This window comes from Lactuca sativa, chromosome 9 (assembly GCF_002870075.4).
Source record: "Lactuca sativa cultivar Salinas chromosome 9, Lsat_Salinas_v11, whole genome shotgun sequence".
NCBI lineage: Eukaryota > Viridiplantae > Streptophyta > Magnoliopsida > Asterales > Asteraceae > Lactuca > Lactuca sativa.
This window is the reverse complement of record NC_056631.2, coordinates 80,535,050-80,554,534: the sequence shown is the minus strand read 5'-3', so window position 1 is coordinate 80,554,534 and position 19,485 is coordinate 80,535,050. Positions and strand designations below refer to the sequence as shown.

The window sequence follows — 19,485 nt, the reverse complement described above, 5'->3', positions numbered from 1 at the left end:
GACCACCCGAGCTTTCTAAGAACTAACCTGAATGATTACACATCCAGTAGAAGTGAGGACGTTAGGGACTTCGAAATGGCGATCACGCCAGTGATGATCTTGCCATAGAAGTACACTATGTTCTTAGTACTGAAAAGCTCTACCCCTTTCCAAGAGCTTAGGACCATCCGAGAATCCTCATGGAGACATGGTCCAACTCTCTTCAGACCACTACAACTTTCGGATATACCACAAGATTCACATTCGATCGATCCACTTCGTAGACTTGATACGTGATTTCCCGATAACACTTTTTGTGCCTCACACATCTTGATAGAAACCATTGAGGACCCTGACTTCATAAATATACCAGTTGGAACCCACTAGCCTACACTAGACGGAATCTGCATCCCGTACGTGAAGGTCTGTCGGAATGACAAGCACAGACTAGAGTTCACTTGGGAATGCGAGGACAACCGTATAGGAAGTACCCACCTACCTTTACTTGGCCATTCATACCTACTTCCTTGCCTAAACCTGAATTTCGGGACGAAATTCACTCTAACGGGGGATAATGTGACAACCCAAGTTGTTCCGTTACATTTCCCCGTTACCATTAACGGAATATTCCACTGTATAAAAGTTCCGTTACTTAGAGGGCGTCAATTTAGTAAACATTCCATTTGGTTGCAATTAGCATGCCGTTAAGTCGTGATAAAAGGAAATAAAAACACAGGACACACATTTCCATTTATTTGGAAAATGTCAAGCTTTATTATTACGACCACTAAATCGGGTGCGACCAAAAGCCCCGTTTAACGGCAGTATCAGGTAAAATCCCACTGATCCCCGACTCAAAACCCTATATAAGGGTGAGTGGAGTCTATTGGAGACTTTTTACACTTTCTCTCTATACTCTCTCTCTAGACCCGTTTTCGCCCCGAAACCGCAACCAAACGCTTCCAAATTGTAAGTCCGCTTACCCTAGTTTGTTCTAAACATTACTAGCTGTAATTATAGCCCAAAAACCATCCAAGAAGGCATGGAATAAGGAGTTTACAGCCCAAGAACACTCTAGGGCCGTAAACCCCTAAAATGGTGCCAAACATGCCTTTAAACTTGCCCTTAAGCTTGGAAACTATTAGAGGATTTAGCCTAGGAGTGTTTGCTCATTTAAAACAATCAATATAGGGGGTAAAAAGGAGTTTACGGCCCAAGCACAAGCTTAGGCCGTAAACACCTCAAAATCTTGTTAAAAGGCCCCAAAAACACTCCCAAACCACCCTAAGGCTTCACACATAATTTAAGGACTTGGCATTGTGGGCTTAAATCATTTAAACACAAGGAAATATGGGGTAATATGGAGTTTACGGCCCAAGCAAGTGCCTAGGCCGTAAACACCCCTTAGACATGCCTAAATGTCCCAAAAACACCCCTAAAACACTCTTGGACTTAATACATGAATTTGGGGCTTATCCTTTTGGGTTTGGAACACTTAAACTCAAGGATTTAAGGGATTAAAAGGAGTTTATGGCCCAGACACCTGTCAAGGCTGTAAACACCCCAAAACTCACCCAAAAAATAGTTTTAATCACCCAAAATGGCACCATACTCCATTATAAATTGCTAGAAAGGTAATAGGGGCTTAGAACCTCACTGAACTCAAAGAATGAGAGTTACGGCCGTAAACTCCCATAGGAGTGTCCCTAGGCCGTAAACTCCTATAAGATGCCCTTAGAAGCCTTAAACCCACTTATGCCTTTTGGGAAAAGTACTTAGAATAATTCAATGAGCAAGTAGGAGCCTTAAAACACCCTAGAACTCATCACCATGAGTTTACGGCCGTAAACTCATGGTGAGTAGTCCCTGGGACGTAAACTAAGTATAAAGGGTGTATTCTTGGATAGTAAACTCCCTTCCTTAGCCATTCACACCCTTAAACGCTACCCGAGACACCCAAACACTTAGCCAAAGTGTTTTCCGCTCCTATGAGCGCGTATATTCGTTTAATTAGTATTAAATATACTAATTGTATGTGAACATATGTTATCATATGTTAAATAGGTCATTGTGTGTGTTCAAGTCCTTGCGTGACACCAAACGCCCAAACGACACCTTCATCGGACCTACTTACACCAGGTGAGTTCATACCCCTGAATGAACCTTTTAATGTTTTTAAATGTTTTATAGGGGGGAATACAAGTTAAACATGCCACTTATCATATCAATCACATGTGATTGATAACCCGCATGCACAAGATTTTACCACTTTACACTGTTTTACCGAGTAGGACACTATAATGATTTTTACTTATTTCATAACTTTTACTTATACTGATTTATCCAAATTCATTCTAAATTGGTTTATGAAAGATTCTCTAAGGTTTTTAAACATATTTTACAAAAGAATACAATTTGTGATTTTCTCTGTACATAAAGGCTTTTCATCAAAGATTTCCTTTTTCGACGTATACTTTTACTTGTTAAATACTGTTGCTTCGCTTATACTTATTCTATACTCCTACTCGGTAACGCTTTCACTTATACTTGTAGTCGCTTATACCTGATGACGCTTATACTTATTCACACTCTTACTTAGCGATACGATTCTTTTTCACTTATACTTGATAACGACTCTATTTCACTTATACTTGATACGCTTTTGCTTCACTTATTGTCGCCTCTACTTCGTGATACGCTTATACTTGTACGACACTTCTACTACACTTGCGACCGCTTATACTTCACTTGTTAGACACTTCTACTTCACAAAGATCACTTCTACTTGATACACACTCAGTCGTAGTTAGATGTATGTCTGTGCTTATATAGGTACATATAAGTAATGGTTGAAAGACTTAGGAAGGCTCGTCTGCCCTATTTCCTTTTCTTTGTTGAGATGTGGTCTAGTGGGATCGGATGGCCGTTCGAAGGTCGTTTGACTCATTAGTTATATAATATGTATATAATTATGGACATATAGGAATTCTCTAATCAGTTCAGTTAAGAGTCTCTACTTCTAGTCTACACTTACATTAGAAACCCGCTATTGGGAAGTCTCTACCTCTAGTTCAAGACTTACACACTACCCACTATTTGGAAGTCTCTACCCACTATTTGGGATGCATCTTCAGGACACGGCCTTCTCCGTCGTCTAGTTGGTAACCAGAGTCTCCTGTAGGGAGAGCGGACATTGTGTGTATAGATCTATACGGGATTGACACCCCCGCACCCTGACTGCTAGCTACAGTCCACGGCCCACCAAGCCAAGGGGTGACAAATGTCACATTCTCAAGACGCTCGTAGGGCGTCTGGTTCTCTAGTGTCGGTTAGTATGGTTACGAGTATCCCGGGTTACCTTATAATTCATGGCTTTAAGGTAACGATATTTCGCCAGCTATTTACACTGTATGCTGGTAATTCATTTTCAGAGTCACACTGTTTTGACCTTACAAGACGTATCTTTCATTTGATACTGTCTGGGGTCTGTTATCTCTGTTTTGACCTTACAAGACGTATCTTTCGTTTGATACTGTCTGGGGTCTATTATCTCTATTTTGACCTTACAAGACGTATCTTTCATTTGATGCTGTCTGGGGTCTGTATCCACTGTATTCACAGAATCCACGGTATTCATTGTGTTCACTGTTTTAGACCTTGCTAGACAAATCTTTCATTTGATATGGTCTGTGGTCTGTATTCACTGTTTTAGACCCTACTAGTTGTACCTTTCATTTGGTACCTTCTGGGGTCTGTGTCTCCACTTGTTAGACTGAACTAGGTGTGTCGTTTGTTTGATACTTTCCTGGAGTCTATGGTTCCTTGCCTTAGTCAGCAGTCCTCACTGCTGAGGCATATAATATTCACTAAATGCTTATGAACTCACCAGCATTTGTAAAAATGCTGATACTCGCTTTTCAAATAACTTGTATTCTTAGGTTAGCATTAGACAGGTACATCCCCGGAGCAGTCGATGAAGATAGCTTAGTATCATGTTGTATCTATTCTATTAATTGTATTACTTTGAATTGTTGTAATGTAACCATGTAAAATTATTACGATTAATGCAATGTTTTGTTGTACTTTGATTACTATAATGCATGTGTTGTGATACTTGACATGACGTCATCCACCCTAGAACATTTCCGTCGTTCCGGTTTTGGGGTGTGACATAAATATTAGCAAAAAACCATAAAATTTTGGGTTTCATGCTTTCCATGTACTCCCTGCATACGAGGTGTATGCCCAACGTACTAAGGCACACCCTAGTATGATTAGCGTACACATGTACGCACATCGTACTCCTCAAAGTCCCAATTTACCAAAATGCTACTATGGGCCCTTTTTGGACTCTTTCTTAAACTTAGATACCAAAATGCAATATAATTAAATTATAGGGTCAAAATTTGAAGTACCTCATCATTGGGATGTTATAATTCTCCCCCACTTGAACTAGACTTTGTCCTTGAAGTCGGCTATGGTGAATAACTCAGGATAATGCTCCCGCATCTCAGCCTTCGGCTCCCGGGTCAACTTGACCCTCTCTGATATTGCCACTAAACCTGTACCATAGGTAACTCCTTGTTAGGCATGGCCTTTATCTTTATTTCCAAAATAGCCACCGGCCTCTCAATATAGTTTAGACGCTCATCAACCTAAATATCATCCAATGGAACCACTGCCTCGTTGTCCAACACACACTTCCACAACTGAGAGACATGGAAATTATTGTGGATCTGACTGAGGTCGTTCGGTAAATCCAACCGATAAACCACCCGACCTACCATGGTTATCACACGGAAAGGTCTAGTATACCGGGGACCCAACTTCCCCTTCTTCCTGAAGCGTATCACACCCTTCCAAGGTGAGGCATTCAGTAATACCATATCACCGACCTGAAACTCCAACTCAGATCGGCGTTGGTCGGTATAGCTCTTTTGCCTACTCTTTGTTATCTACAGTCTCTGATGTTCGACCTTGACCATCCTACACGTCAAGCAAAATGCCACACGTACTTACATCGTACTACTCAACGTCCCAATTTACCAAAATGCCACTATGGGCCCTTTTTGCACTCTTTCTTAAACTTAGGGACCAAAATGCAATATAATTCAATTATAGGGTCAAAATTAGACGTACAACACTTTCCATGTCTCTCAGTTGCAGAAGTGTGTGTTGGACAGCGAGTTGGTGGTTCCGTTGGATGATATTCAAGTTGATTAGCGCCTGAACTATATTAAAAAGCCAATGGATATTCTAGAAAGAAAGATGAAGGTCTTGTGCAACAAAGATATACCTTTGGTAAAGGTTTAGTGGTAGCATTGGAGAGGCTCCGAGTGGACCTAGGAGCTGGAGGTTGAGATGCAGGAGCATTATCATGAGTTATTCGTTGCAACCAACTTTGAGGACGATGTCTAGTTCAAGTGGGGGAGAACTATAACATTCCAATGACGAGGTACTTAAAATTGACCCTATAATTGAATTATATTGCATTTTGGTCCCTAATTTTAAGAAAGAGTGCAAAAAGGGCCCAAAGTGGTATTTTGGTAAATTGGGACTTTGAGGAGTACGTTGTGCGTACGTATGTACGTTAAGCGTACTAGGGTGCGCCATAGTACGCTGTGCATACACCTCGTATGCAGGACGTACGTGGAAAACATTCAACCCTAAATTTTAGGGTTTTGGCTCATATTTAAGCCTCATTAAGGCCTCATATCTTCTTCTTACCCAACCTCCTTTTGTGATATCATTTCCACAAGCAAACCCTAAGAGCAAGAATGCATTTTGGAGTCTTTGAAGAGTTTTGACGTGGTTTGGAAGAGAGAAGAAGGTGGTGAGAAGATCTTGGAGGTTAGGAGCACTTTGGATCTGGGATCTCTACCTTGATTGTAACCTCTACAAGGTATAAAGCTTTCAACTTTACCACTTCATCTTGTAGATGTAGGTTTTTGCTCTTTTAAGTCACTTTTTGGTCCCAAAATGGTGATTCTTGAGCATGGCATGTTCTTGACCCATTAAGCTATCCTTTCAGACCTTTAGAAGGGTCTTAAATCATAAAAATGGGGTCTAAATGGTTGGTTTTGCTCCATGCATTCTTTAGAGTGTCTTAATGTATTAAGATGTTGAGTTAAGCACTTAATGGACATGAAAAGTCATAAATTTGGAAAATTTATGACTCTTGAGGATGATTTAGCCTTGGATCTAGAATTGGGACGTAAAAGCTTAAAGCATTAAGCTATTAATGGAGGATTGAGAGTTTTGGGCATACGCCCTACGTACCTGGAGTATGCAGCTTGTACGAGGTCAAATGTCCCAATTGCGGTCAAGGTTGGGGTGTATGCCTATCGTACCTTCGGAGTACGCCCTACGTACGTATTCTGTGTCAACTCAGCTAAGTTGACCCTACTAGGTTGACTTATGGATATTGACCAGTTAACTTTGACTTTGACCAAGGGTATTTTGTGTAATTTGAATGGTATTTGAGAATTGGTCTTTTGGATGAATAGGTGCCGGTTAGAGTTGAGATTCAGACTCGGGACCTCATCAACTATTGTTCAGATTGTAAGGTGAGTTTTTCTCACTGTACTTACGGGTCAAAGGCACCAAGGCCGGCCCATTGGAGTAATATCCTGATATACATTGATATGCTGAGTATTCAACAGATCTGCATGATTATATGCTAGTTGTCGATATGCTTAGTCTGGTAGATCTGTAGGACTAGTTTTTATTACGCCTGCATGATTATCTGTCTATTATATATCGATGTATTATGGTGGGTTGAGGTTGTACTAATTTGTGTTGTAGCCAACAAACCCGGGAGCATTCTAGATATGAGTTGAGGGCCGATTGGCAAGCCAGACTCTTATTGAGGGTTTGGGAGCATTCCAGATACGAGTTGAGGGCCGGTTGGCATGACATAATCGTACTGAGGACTTGAGGGTATTCCAATCCAATGACTAAGTGGACCCATTAATTGTATATTGAAATTCCAACCAGGGGTATTCCATCCTGAGTATGACTAGACCCGGAGGTTGATTGGGCCTGGGGTATTCCAACCCGATGGTTGATTGGACCTGACATGTTGGTGTATATGTTATTTGTTTATGTGTTGGTACTTTGGGGGTACTCACTAAGCTTTGAATTACGCTTTTTATTCATTGGTTCAGGTAATTCTAATGATTATGGGAAGGCGAAGACTTGACCGTACATATCCTCTGTTTTATGTACTTTTGGATCCATGGGATACTCTGATATGGAACAACACTTTGAAAAGAATGATTTAGTAAACATTCTATGATTTGGGGTTGTTTTAAAAAAATTAAATTTGTTGTGATTTTTATGGATGTTACAATACTTTCAAATAATGAAATCAAGACTTCCTAGTAACATCAAATGTGTAAGGCATGGTCAAAGAAGCAACCAAGCCATGCTTCCACCAAGCATGGCCGGTTCTAGAGAGAGGATTGAGTGGACTGTTAAAACTCCATTCTTTTATTTAAATATACACTTATTTAAATAGTGGACTTATATAGTTTCAAAATAATGTACACAACCTTTTAATCATACTATAAGATTATATAACTAGTTATACTCTCTAGTTTTATTATTTTCATAAAACAATAATTCTCCTATTAAATACAAGTGTTGATAATATTTATTAGTAATCAAATTCTAATAAATAATCAATAAGTGACAACTTGGTATAAGGTGTGACCCTGTATGATCATATATCATTAGCAAATACTTCTATAATTTTTTTTGTCATATAGATCCAGGGGCGGAACACAAGCACTACAACTAGGGGGGCCAAAATCAAAACTTCATAATTAAACTATATAAACAAGTTTTATTTGGTTCAAAATTATGACATATCAGAACTGTAAACAAGAAAACTAATAAAGATTATTACATCGTTTATCAAAGTGGAACACGACGATCTTTTGGTTTTTTAAAGTCTTCTACAACTGTCTCCAAACTAATCTTTTCAGCAAGTTCCCTTTCAAAGTGCAAAACCAATGAGTCATTCAAAAACTCATCTTCCATTTTATTTCATAACCTTGTTTTAATGAGGTTCATTGCTGAAAATGATCTCTCTGTTCCCTTTTGAGATGGAAAACAAAACGCAACATCTAAGCTCTCTGAATAATCAAGCCAGTGATATAACTTAAACCAAGAAGCTTGAAAACTACGTTTATGGGTTTTTGGTCCCGATTTTGGATATACATAAATTGTTTGTTGAAAGGGACCATGATTAATATATGCTCGCCTAATAGTATCTCGTTCATTAACCGGATAATATTTGCGTATGCAAACAGGATCTCGTTCTAGTGTATTAAGATCGATTTCATTAATTTCAAGATGAGGTTTTTTGAAATGGTTATCAGTATTAGGAACATTGGGCATGAGGGTGTATTCATCCAAAACAATCTTCGGTGGCTTTTCGGAATCTTAAGTAGAACTTGTGTGTTTTCTTTTAAAAAACCCATCAATAGTTGATTGTTTTTTCATGTTGAGATACGACACAACCAACATTACTAACAATCAACAAATATCAATATAAAATAACAGTAAACAAATGAAGTTTTTTATTCTAAAAAGATAATATAAACATTCAACTAAACAAATAATTCTATTTAGAATGAATAATAAATTAATGAGACATCCCCAAAATCACGGCCAGAAAAGACCGGTTTAATTTATGTTTTTAAAACAATTTCAGAGTAATCCTTTAATTAAAAGAGTTGCGGAATTTGTTCCCAAAATGAAATATGATAAAAATAAGATTTACCAAAGGATTTCGTAAATAAATGTATTTTCATTGTATAACAAACTTGGGATGTCATGTTCCGATAGATAGACCAAAAGCATAAACATTACATTACAGACCTTACAACAGTTATATAAAACAACAGGTCTATAATCCAAAAATAACTTGACAAGTCATCCATCTTATGCCCTCGCGCCACTACCTGTAATACAAATAAACTGAGTGGGTTAGGCTTGGGAGCTTGGTGAGCATATAGGGTTTTCAACCCGCAATAAATAATTATATTTAATTTCACCAACCAACAATAATCCAATTACCCATTTTCGTTATCCTCACTTTACGTCCCTAACACAACATCTATCAAGGGACCTAATCTAGGATTTTCATCGGGACGGACATTACTGCAAAGGGGTTTCCTCAACAGTAGATGTCCTAAAGGCAACCATGAGGGGGATAGAGTACACTGGTGAACATATCGTTCACAACACCTACAGGTTATGAACCTGCTAGCATTCCACAGGACTGTCTAGAAAGAGTCTGTGGTCGTTATCCATACTCCGCTGAATAACTAGATCAACAACAACAACATCGAGGCCTCTCATCTGTTTATCACACATCAACTATCTACCCATGTTCTACCAAACATATTAGTAGATAAAAATATATATTTTTATACAGAGTTTAAAGCCGGTATAGCATTCTCATTCAATACATATTCCAATCAACAAATGAGACACATACACATAACACGTATTTCATAGAGAATAAATCATATCTATGAGATAGAAGAAAGTGAGTATACATTCACACATATAACAGCAAAATATACACATAACACGTATTTTGCATAAAAGACTTCATAATTATGCGTTAGAAGAAAGTAACTACACACTCACTTGATCAGAAGATGATCGGACAACACTACGGCTCTAAGAGTAGTATTCTTCGGTGAAACTAGGTTCACTTCACTCACCGGGCTTCTTACGGGCAGAGCTTCGGCTCGGAAACTCTTTTTTTTCGCGGGATCTTTGAGCTTCGGGACTTGCTTCGGGTCTCAGGATGATACCGGGGCTTTGGGGGTACTTTGCACGTAAATCGAGGTAATATGAGTGAGAGGAGAGATTTTGAGCAACCAAACTCGGTTGGACGTTCAAATCTATTTATAGGGCAAAATTTGCCTTTGCCATGTCGTGGTGGCTGGGTCGTCATTGCATGCATCATTGCAAGTGGTGCTGACAGACTCCAGAGCTCCTGCCACGTTGTGGCAGTTTTACCACGCCGTGGTGGCTGACAATTTTGGGGTTTCGCACCCCGAACTTCATAAATTTTTAACTTTCACATACGAACTTCGTTTTCGACGTTCTTTATATCGACGCGAAGGTGAGAATACGCTCTACAACTCTCGTTTAGACTCCGTTGGCTAACTTTGACTTTATTTTTAATATATTATAAATATATTACTTTTATATTATTTTTAGTAGGCCGGGACAGGAAAACTCCGTTATAAATTCATAACTTCTTCATTTGACGTCCGTTTTCGCCTATCTTTTTATCGTTTCACTACTATTAACGAGATCTTCGATTCTCTTTTAGATTGTTTCAGCTAAAAATCACACGATCTCAAATCGAGGATTCGGGCTGCATACTGCTAAGTCGAAACTTCGGAAAAATCATAACTTCCTCATACGAAGTCAGATTTGGGCGTTCTTTTTGTGAACGCTCTCGGTTTAACATATCCTATGACTTTCGTTTAGATTACTAAGGCTAGATATCGCTTTATCTTAAATTCGTATTTTACGTCATTCCGTGTCGTGCCGGTTCTGTCGCGAAACTTCGACGGATCATAACTTCTTCGTTATAACTCGGATTTCGGCATTCTTTATATGTTCGGAAACCTCGTTTCAACTACTACAACATTATCCATAGATATCGGCTTTATCTAACATTTCATTTTGATACTTATTTTTATCCTTAATTTATTTAAGTCACATAGTTAAACACAAAACACAAAATACTCAAATAATACACTTCTATTATTTCAAAACGGGTTACAAATGTTAACCTAGACTATTATATCAACATTAATGACAAGCCCAAAAACACAGACGTTATAATTAACAAGAATTACAAATGTTAACCTAGACTATTATATCAACATTAATGACAAGCCCAAAAACACAGACGTTATAATTAACAAGAATATATATATATATATATATATATATATATATATATATATATATATATATATATATATATATATATATATATATATATATATATATAAATCTTCGGAAAAATCCTAATATATCACCCTAATTTACGAAAAAGTCCCAAACTAAAATCGGTTTATGAAAAAGTCTTGATAACCGGCAAAAATGACGATTTGACCTTTTTTTTTCGGTTTATCAGTTTCAATATTTACCCAGTTTCATTAAAGTTCCACTATTTACCATAACTTTCATTAAAGTTCCATTAGTTTACCATAATTTGGGACTTATTCGTAAATTATGGTAAAATAATGAGACTTTATTAAAACCGGGTAAGTAATGAAACCGGGAAAATATGACCGAGTCGTCATTTTTACCGGTAATTGAGACTTTTTCGTAAACAAATTTTAGATTGAGATTTTTTCGTAAATTAGGGTAACATATTGGGACTTTTCCGGAGGTCACGTCTCAAAGATCAACAGTCTAGACTCCGGCGACTAGCAAAGAGAAGGCTCCGACGACCGGCAAAGAGGAGAGAGATCGTACGGTACGAACGCGGTGAACAATCCGGCGACCAGAAAAGGGCACGCGACAACAACGATCTTAATGGGTGGCGTTATTCTGGTAAGTTTCAAGAAATACTTTTCCGGCGGCCGGGATAAACTTACGATTTTAGGTTTACACTCTTCAGTTTCTTAAACTCAAACTTGGGTTAAATTGCTGTAATGTTGATTAGATTATGGGTTTTTATAGATTTTAATAGATATTAAGTTTCCTTATTTTAAAGAATCGTAAAGAAACAAGGTTCAAGCAATGTTTTTAAAAACCAGTCTTTTAGTTGAACTAGTATGGTGACCGGTTTCCGCTTCGACTGCTGGGTCAATCGGTTTCTATAATTTTCATCGTTTTTTCCAATTTTCCTACACATACATACATATATAAATCATGAATTTGACGTTTACTAATTCAAACATTAAAAATATACATAAAAATAAGTTGTAGATCAATCCAAATACATTAAAATAACATATAACCATAAGTTTTAGTGTTTTACATCATTCTATATACATCAAAAAGAAAATAAATATAATACCAAAACAAAGTATATTTTTAGATGAATACAAACACATCAAATAACATTATAACATTTACCATATGTTTTTATTTAGAGAAAATTAAATAAATTTGAAAAAAAATCACAAAAGTTTATTATGGAAATGATTCTTTCCCATGTGTTTTATTCGCTTTAACCAGTTCCACCTGTTTTCGTTTGACCGGCTCAACCGGGTTTTTCTAAAAAATAGCCGGTTCAATTTGGTTCATAAATCGAAATAAAACCGATGATAGTTGAACCGCTCTCTCCCCCGATTTCCAGTCCAATGGGTTCGACTGGCCAGTTCAAACCGGTTTTTTAAAACATTGGGTTCAAGGTTGGTTTTGATTTTTTTAAAGATATTCCAAAAATTTTGTAACCGGTTTATGTTCATGATATGGAAAAAGGGAAGCTTTTGATCTCGTTTGAAAATTGAGAGAGGGGGTAGGGGGGACTACGATAATGCATCTTTGCAGATCCGATAGAAGTGGTGGAGCTTAGGTGGTATCCGACAAAAAAAAAAAAAACTCTCCACTATCACCTCCTACCCTACTAGATTGTCTCAAATTTGCGAATTCAAAGCAATTTGTATCAAGTTCGAGGTGGTTTCCTCCATTCCGATTTTCAGATCAATGGAGGTGCATCCTGCCTTTCAATGATTTTCATCATGAATTTAGGGGAGTGGCGAAGATGTGGAGGTGGTGGTATAGATGAGAGAAGGAAAATTGTAAATAGTGAAACACATATTCTTTCAAAGAGGGCGGTTACCGGCCAAACCTTATTTAAAATAGTTTTAATAATTAAAAATAATAAGAAATCTTACAAATAAATTGAAAAAAAAAACAGGAAAGAACCATATAATAATTTATATTTATATAAGGACGGACCATGCAATTTTTAATAATATTATATGAGATGACCGAGTTAAATTTTAAAATAAGAATTAAACCAACAACTTGAAAGTTCATGGAGATTTTCTCTATTTCCTACAACATTAACATGAAACTACACGAGTCTTCTTTGCATTTTCTAAAAGCCAATTAGAATTTATTCTAGTGGAGACCAACTCAGATAGATAAGACAATACACATTGACTTGCCAAACGTTGACTCTGCTACCAAACAAGATAAATCCATGATCTCTCTTGAGCTATAAGATCTAAGACAACAAATTAAAAGCAGAATCAAAGAAACTTATACTCCCAGCTCATATACACTCCCGTAATCTCAACTTCCATGGCCATCCTGACTGAACTACAAGAAGAAGAAGCAGCAGCAGCATCATCAAGAAGGTATCACGTTTTCTTGAGTTTTAGAGGGAAGGACACTCGTCTGGGGTTTACAGATTACCTCTACGAAGCTTTAGTGAATGAAAACATCTCTACCTTTCGGGATGAAGAAGAGGCTGAAATTGGGGAAGAACTAAAACCGGAGCTTGCAAGAGCTATAAAAAGCTCTCGTGCTTCAATAATTGTGTTCTCTAAGAACTACGCATCATCAACATGGTGTCTGGATGAACTCGTGATGATCCTTGAGCAGCGAAAGGCCTCCAACCATATTGTCATCCCTGTTTTTTACGATATTGAGCCTACCCATGTCAGAAAGCAAGAAGGCACCATTGGAGAAGCGTTATCTGAACACAGACAGAGGATTGCAGCTGAAAAGGACGAGGAGAAGAAAATTCAAGGTGCTCGTAAGTTGGAGATGTGGACGAAAGGACTGACAGAAGTTGCTGATTTGATAGGAAAGGATGCCAATGGCCGGTAAACTCCAATACTATGCATTTCCACATAGTTTTTCTCAGTTTTGTATCATTGTGTACAAATATTGTAGATCTGTTAAGGTTAATATTAACAAACAAATAAAATATGTGAAAAAATAACAAACACACAGAATTTAAGTGGTTCGCAAGATCAGGTCGTTTCTTATTTACTAATTAATAGTGACAGTAGGATTTACAATAATAGTCTAGGTATATATATAGGGCCTTAAATAAAAATGGTAACAAAAGATACCAGTCAATTAACTAATTATTGATGACTTTTATTTATTGGATTTCCATTGGTAGTGTCTTTCTTGTTTATCTAATTTGATTGAAATTTCAGACGAGAGATGGTGGTTATTGAAGAGTTGGTTAAGGAAATTAGTAGCAGACTGGAACTACACTCGGAGTGTACTATCCCACACTTAATTGGGATGGACATTTCTATTGATACCATCAGTTCCTGGTTGAAAGGAGGATCATCAGAAAATGCCGAAGTTCTCACAATTTCAGGAATGGGGGGGATCGGGAAGACATCTTTGGCAAAATATATCTATAGGTTACACTACCATGAATTTGAAAGAAGTAGCTTTGTTGAAGACATTGAAAGAAGGTGTGCAGGACAAACACGTGCACTACTTGATCTACAAAAACAGCTTCTTGGAGACCTTCTTGGTAAAAGAATGATTGAAGAACATGATGTAGATGTGCTCACATATAAGATTGAGAAAGCATTACTTAATAAACAAATGCTTTTGGTTCTTGATGGTGTTGATAACTTTGAGCAAGTGGATGTGCTGATTGGAACAAATGGTTTTCTTCATCCAAGAAGCAAAATTATTATAACAACCAAAGATGGGTCCTTAACAGAAAAATGTGCTTTATTTCGCATGAGGGTTCCTCCCAAACATCAAAAGCATGCACTTCATGGTTTAAGTGATTCTGAATCTCTAAGTCTTTTATGTTGGCATGCATTTGGAGGCTATGATCCTAAGGAAGGTTATGAAAACGAGGCAATAAGAGCTTCAAAGTATTGTGGAGGACATCCATTGGCTCTTAAACTTTTGGGAAGTTCTCTAAACAACGAAGATGTAGACACATGGAGGGATACGTTTGAAATGCTAAAGACAAGAGAATTCCATACTCATGTACATGTACAGAAGGTCCTGCAGATTAGCTTTGATTCTTTGCCATCTGACAATTGCAAAGAATTGTTTAAGCATATTGCATGTTTTTTTGTTGGAAGTGATAAAGAAATGATTGAAGCAATATTAAAGGAATGTGGTATTCGTACATCATATGGGATCACAAAGCTCATAGATAGATGTCTTCTCACAATTGGTCCACTTAATGAGTTGAGGATGCACCAATTGCTTCAAGAGATGGGAAGAGATTTGGTTCATCAGGAATCACCTGAGAAGCCATGGAAGCGTAGTCGAGTATGGAATCATGAGGAGTCCCTCTATTTATTGAAAGAAGACAAGGTAATTATATATTATATATGCTCTTCATATGTACTTCATTATTTTTTTTCAACTATTATTCATTACATTCATGACTAGGGTACAACAAAAATCCAAGGTCTTGTCCTTGACATGAAAATGTTGGAGAAAGAGTCGTTAGGTGGATCAGGCAGTACTGTTGCAGATAGTGAACTTCAAATTAATGATCCGAACACGATTTTTGGAATAGGTTCATCAACCCATAGCATTCTAAAATTCTCTTCTTGTTGCAAGAAAACTGAACTGAAAACAGATGCATTAAGAAAGATGGATAAACTAAGTCTACTCCAACTCAATCATGTAAAATTCAAAGGTTCCTACAAGTATTTTCCGAAAGGTTTAAGAGGGTTGTGTATGCATGGATCCAAATTGAAATACATACCTTCGAGCTTACCAATGGAAAATTTGGTTGCTCTTGACATGTCTTACAGTGATTTGACACAGCTTTGGAAGAAGCCAAAGGTATGAGATTCAAAGCTTTTACCTTACTTTTTTGTTGATTGATATCTTGGTAATAACATCTATTCTTTATTATATGACATCCAATGCAACAGCTTCTTGGGTCATTGAAGATTCTTAATTTAAGTTATTGCAAGCAGCTTGTTAGAGCTGGTGGCTTCTCCGGGCTACCTGCACTTGAGAGGTTGATACTTAAAAGGTGTGAATGTTTGGTTCATGTGTGTGAATCAATTGGTGGATGTGATAGTCTTCTTCTTCTTGATCTGAGCTATTGCAGGAAGCTTAAAATGCTTCCAAGCAGCATGATCAAGTTGAAGAATGTTCAAATGCTATCTTTAGACGGTTGCGCAGCTAGGATTGGCAAACAATCGCATGCCTCTTCCTCTTCCTCTTCTGTTGGAGAATTTGTACCGAAACATCCAAGCATATTGTTGATTTCCTTGCCATCTTCACTAGTAACCTTGTCTCTTAAACACAGTAATTTATCGAATGAATCCTTTCCAGCGGACTTTACCAGCATGTCCATGTTGAAGAAATTACTTTTAGACGGAAATCCAATTGATTCCCTGCCTGATTGTGTCAGAAACCTTACCAGGCTTGAACGACTCTCTGTTATGGATTGTTCGAAGTTAAAGTCAGTTTTGTGTCCTCCAAATACAGTGAAACGTTTGAGTGCTGACTGGTGTGTGTCACTTGTTAAAATAACATTCTCTCAGGAAATCACAGCACCACCATTTGTCCGTTACCGTTATTCAGTGTCATTGACTGAAGTTCAAGGCGTATTCAAAATTCAAGCTATAGAAAAAATTGACGACCAAATATTATGTAGCTTGGGGTGGACACATTTACAACATGTGAAAGATCACAAGGTGCGGATTTGGGATTCTGCCATATGGTCTCGTGCGACGAAACTTCCAGTTCAGGTATTATTCTCTTTCTGCAACTATATCATTTATATGTACTACACGGTTACACACCAGTTAATATGCCTAAAACTCATGCATATTAATTTTTTTTATCTGCAGATGTGTTACGAATTTGGAATATTTAGCACATGTTTTCCAGGGAATGTGGTTCCAGAATGGTTAGGTCATAAAAACAATGGTTCATCAATATCATTCACCATGCCATCGTCTTCAACAAATAAAAGGATCGAGGGAATAAATATATGCTTTGTGCATACATTTTCAGGCAGAGGGATGGTTAGTTCTTTAAGAACAAAAGTAAGGAATATAACAAAAGATCTCACATGGATATATTATGGTTATATATTTGTTGTCAGAGAAGCTGATGAAGATTTAGTATGGTTAAGCCATTGGATGTTTGGGAAAAATGAGCTCGAAGATGGCGATGAAGTTAGTGTAACCATTGTAGAGGAAGAGGAAGACGGTGGTATAATGGTAAAAGAGTGTGCAGTCAGTCCTGTGTACAATGATAGAGAGAATGAAGAAGACCCTTTGAGTTATTATAAGTCGTGGAAACATATCATTGGTGGAGATTTGTCTGCTTTTCAATTAACGTCAGGAGATTACTTCCTAACCCATGATCGTTTTTTTAATCATCCCCTAGCATTTAAAGACCTCTTTCAACATAAAACAACCCAGAATCTATTTGGCTATATTCCGCAATATAAAGGTACAACACTAATTCTTAAATATTGTTCTGTCTCCAAAATTATCTTTTAATTTAACGGCAGGCCACCTCAAGTTGAAGCTTGTAGGATTCGAACATGAGTCCACTCCATTTTTATGGTTTAAGTTCCAAGTGATCACCACTAGGCCACTTTGATGGAGGTCTATTTCAAGAACTTTTAGGTGAAGAAATGAATTTATTGTTCCTTTAACTCTGGTTACAGTTAAAAATGTGGTTACACGTGAAAAATGAGGAATGGTACGTACGTGGATGAGTAGAAGCAGTCTTTTCTTCAAAGGATACCATCACATCGAGGAATAAGACAGGTTTTTAGCTCGTCCCCTTCACATAATATGCATGTTCTTCCACGCTAGCAACTACCAAGTATATAACCTTATTAGCATTGTTGTTATCGTTTGCTATTCTGATTGCTGTTTTGGGTTTTTAAGATTGTTTCGTTTCACAAACAGCAGTTGGGCTGGTTATTTTGATGTCAAAATAGCACCTACAGTTATGTGTTTTCTCTTGGTTCAGGTGCCATATCATATGCGTAAAGAAGCAAAACATTGCAGGTTGGTCTTCATCTCATAGCACCTACAGTATGTTGCCTGGTAAAATGTAATCTAGACTTAGGGGTAGTTTAAATTTTTTAATAGGTAGTTAATTATGGAAGTCAGTTATAGTTATTTTACTATCAAATGAAGGGGTGTAATGGTTGGTTCAAAGGGACAGTGGTTAAAGGCTTGAAGCCTTATATATTGTCACTTGTAATCATATTAAACTTATTCTTGATGATAATAAAGAAATCTCAGTTTTAGTACAAGAACCCTTTTATCCTCTCTCCTTTGTGTGTGTCTGTGTGTTACAGAAACATCATCCACAGGCATACACACCTTCTTGTTTCTTTGCATGCACATGATCAACACACACACACCATCTTTGCACCATGCATCATCAATAAGAGATTCAACTCCCTCAACTGTCATAAACATTGTTTCCCCTTCCTTAGTCGCATTGCCATATACAAAATTTGCATCCTTAATTTGTCTTCTTTTGTTTTCTTGCAATATTTTATTGTATGTCCGTATTTGTGGCAATAAAAGCATTGAGTTGTTGATAGGGGCTTCCTTTAATTAATATCTTCCTCTAGAAGAACCCATACCGTAGTCTTCTTTCGATATGTCAGATACATTTTATCCATATCTAATTGTATTCAAATGTATTTTAAATTTAAGCCTTACCTGTTTGTTAGTTGGTTTCCTGATAAGAACTCTTGATGTATAAGTATTGAGATCATGATGAATACAAAGATGAATTGAATCGTTCAATTTTCTATGCTGATTATTTCATGGTATCATAAGAGGTTTGAAACAAACCTAACACCATGACTTTGAAACAAACCTATCGCCATGACTGGAGGTGACGTTGGAGGTAGAAGCACAACCCCTAAGATGGAATCTAATTCCCTGTTTTATCTTGGTCCACAAGATCACCCTAGAGGTTACATCACACCAACTAGATTGCATGGAGACAATTACGATGATTGGGCTAGTGATATCCGGATGGCCTTGGAATCACACATAAAATTTGGGTATCTTAATGGGATGATTACTAAAAGAGTTCCTCCTACCACTGCCACTGAATATAGTCAATGCTATGTTAGTATCATGGATCATAAACACAATTGATCGTGAAGTTAAATGTTACATGTGAAAGCATCGAGATGCGAAAAAGTTATGGGATACCCTCAAGTCTCGATATGTTGTGGTCAATGGACCAAGAATTCAACAGCTAAAATCCTTGATCGCCAAGTGTGAGCAAACAAAAAAGATGATGGTGTTAGAACACTTCTGGAAACTCACGACGCTATGGTAGGAGCTTCACAAACATGAGCTGATCATCACTTGCACATGTTATGCGGCTTGCACTACTGGAACCAGGCACAAGGGAAGAAGAGACACCGACATGCTTCATAAATTTCTGATGGGATTGTGCTCTTATCATTTCTCCACTCTTTGAACAAGTATTCTATCGCAAGATCTATTAGATAAAGCGATTCAGTTGGTAGTTCAAAATGAACGT

General features: G+C 37.4%; 1 protein-coding gene across 6 annotated transcripts; it reads left to right on the top strand.

The window, feature by feature from the left end:
• The first annotated feature begins 13,092 nt into the window (after positions 1 to 13,092).
• Positions 13,093 to 18,229, top strand: LOC111895035 (disease resistance protein RPV1). 6 transcript variants are annotated; one of them, XR_002851405.3, is made up of 7 exons: positions 13,095 to 13,811; positions 14,154 to 15,294; positions 15,373 to 15,774; positions 15,867 to 16,694; positions 16,797 to 17,406; positions 17,627 to 17,729; positions 17,938 to 18,229. XR_002851405.3 is itself a non-coding variant. In XM_042898178.2 (6 exons), exons 1-6 carry the CDS (start codon positions 13,285 to 13,287, stop codon positions 17,060 to 17,062), a joined length of 3,084 nt encoding a protein of 1,027 aa, XP_042754112.1. In that variant the 5' UTR covers positions 13,093 to 13,284; the 3' UTR covers positions 17,063 to 17,108. The 6 variants fall into 6 exon arrangements, 4 of the variants coding, with proteins under 4 accessions (XP_042754112.1, XP_052623438.1, XP_023746889.1 ...); XM_042898178.2 differs by lacking the exons at positions 17,627 to 17,729; positions 17,938 to 18,229 and having other exon boundaries at positions 13,093 to 13,811; positions 16,797 to 16,973; positions 17,054 to 17,108; XR_008226503.1 differs by having other exon boundaries at positions 13,094 to 13,811; positions 16,797 to 17,729.
• The last annotated feature ends 1,256 nt before the right edge of the window (positions 18,230 to 19,485 follow it).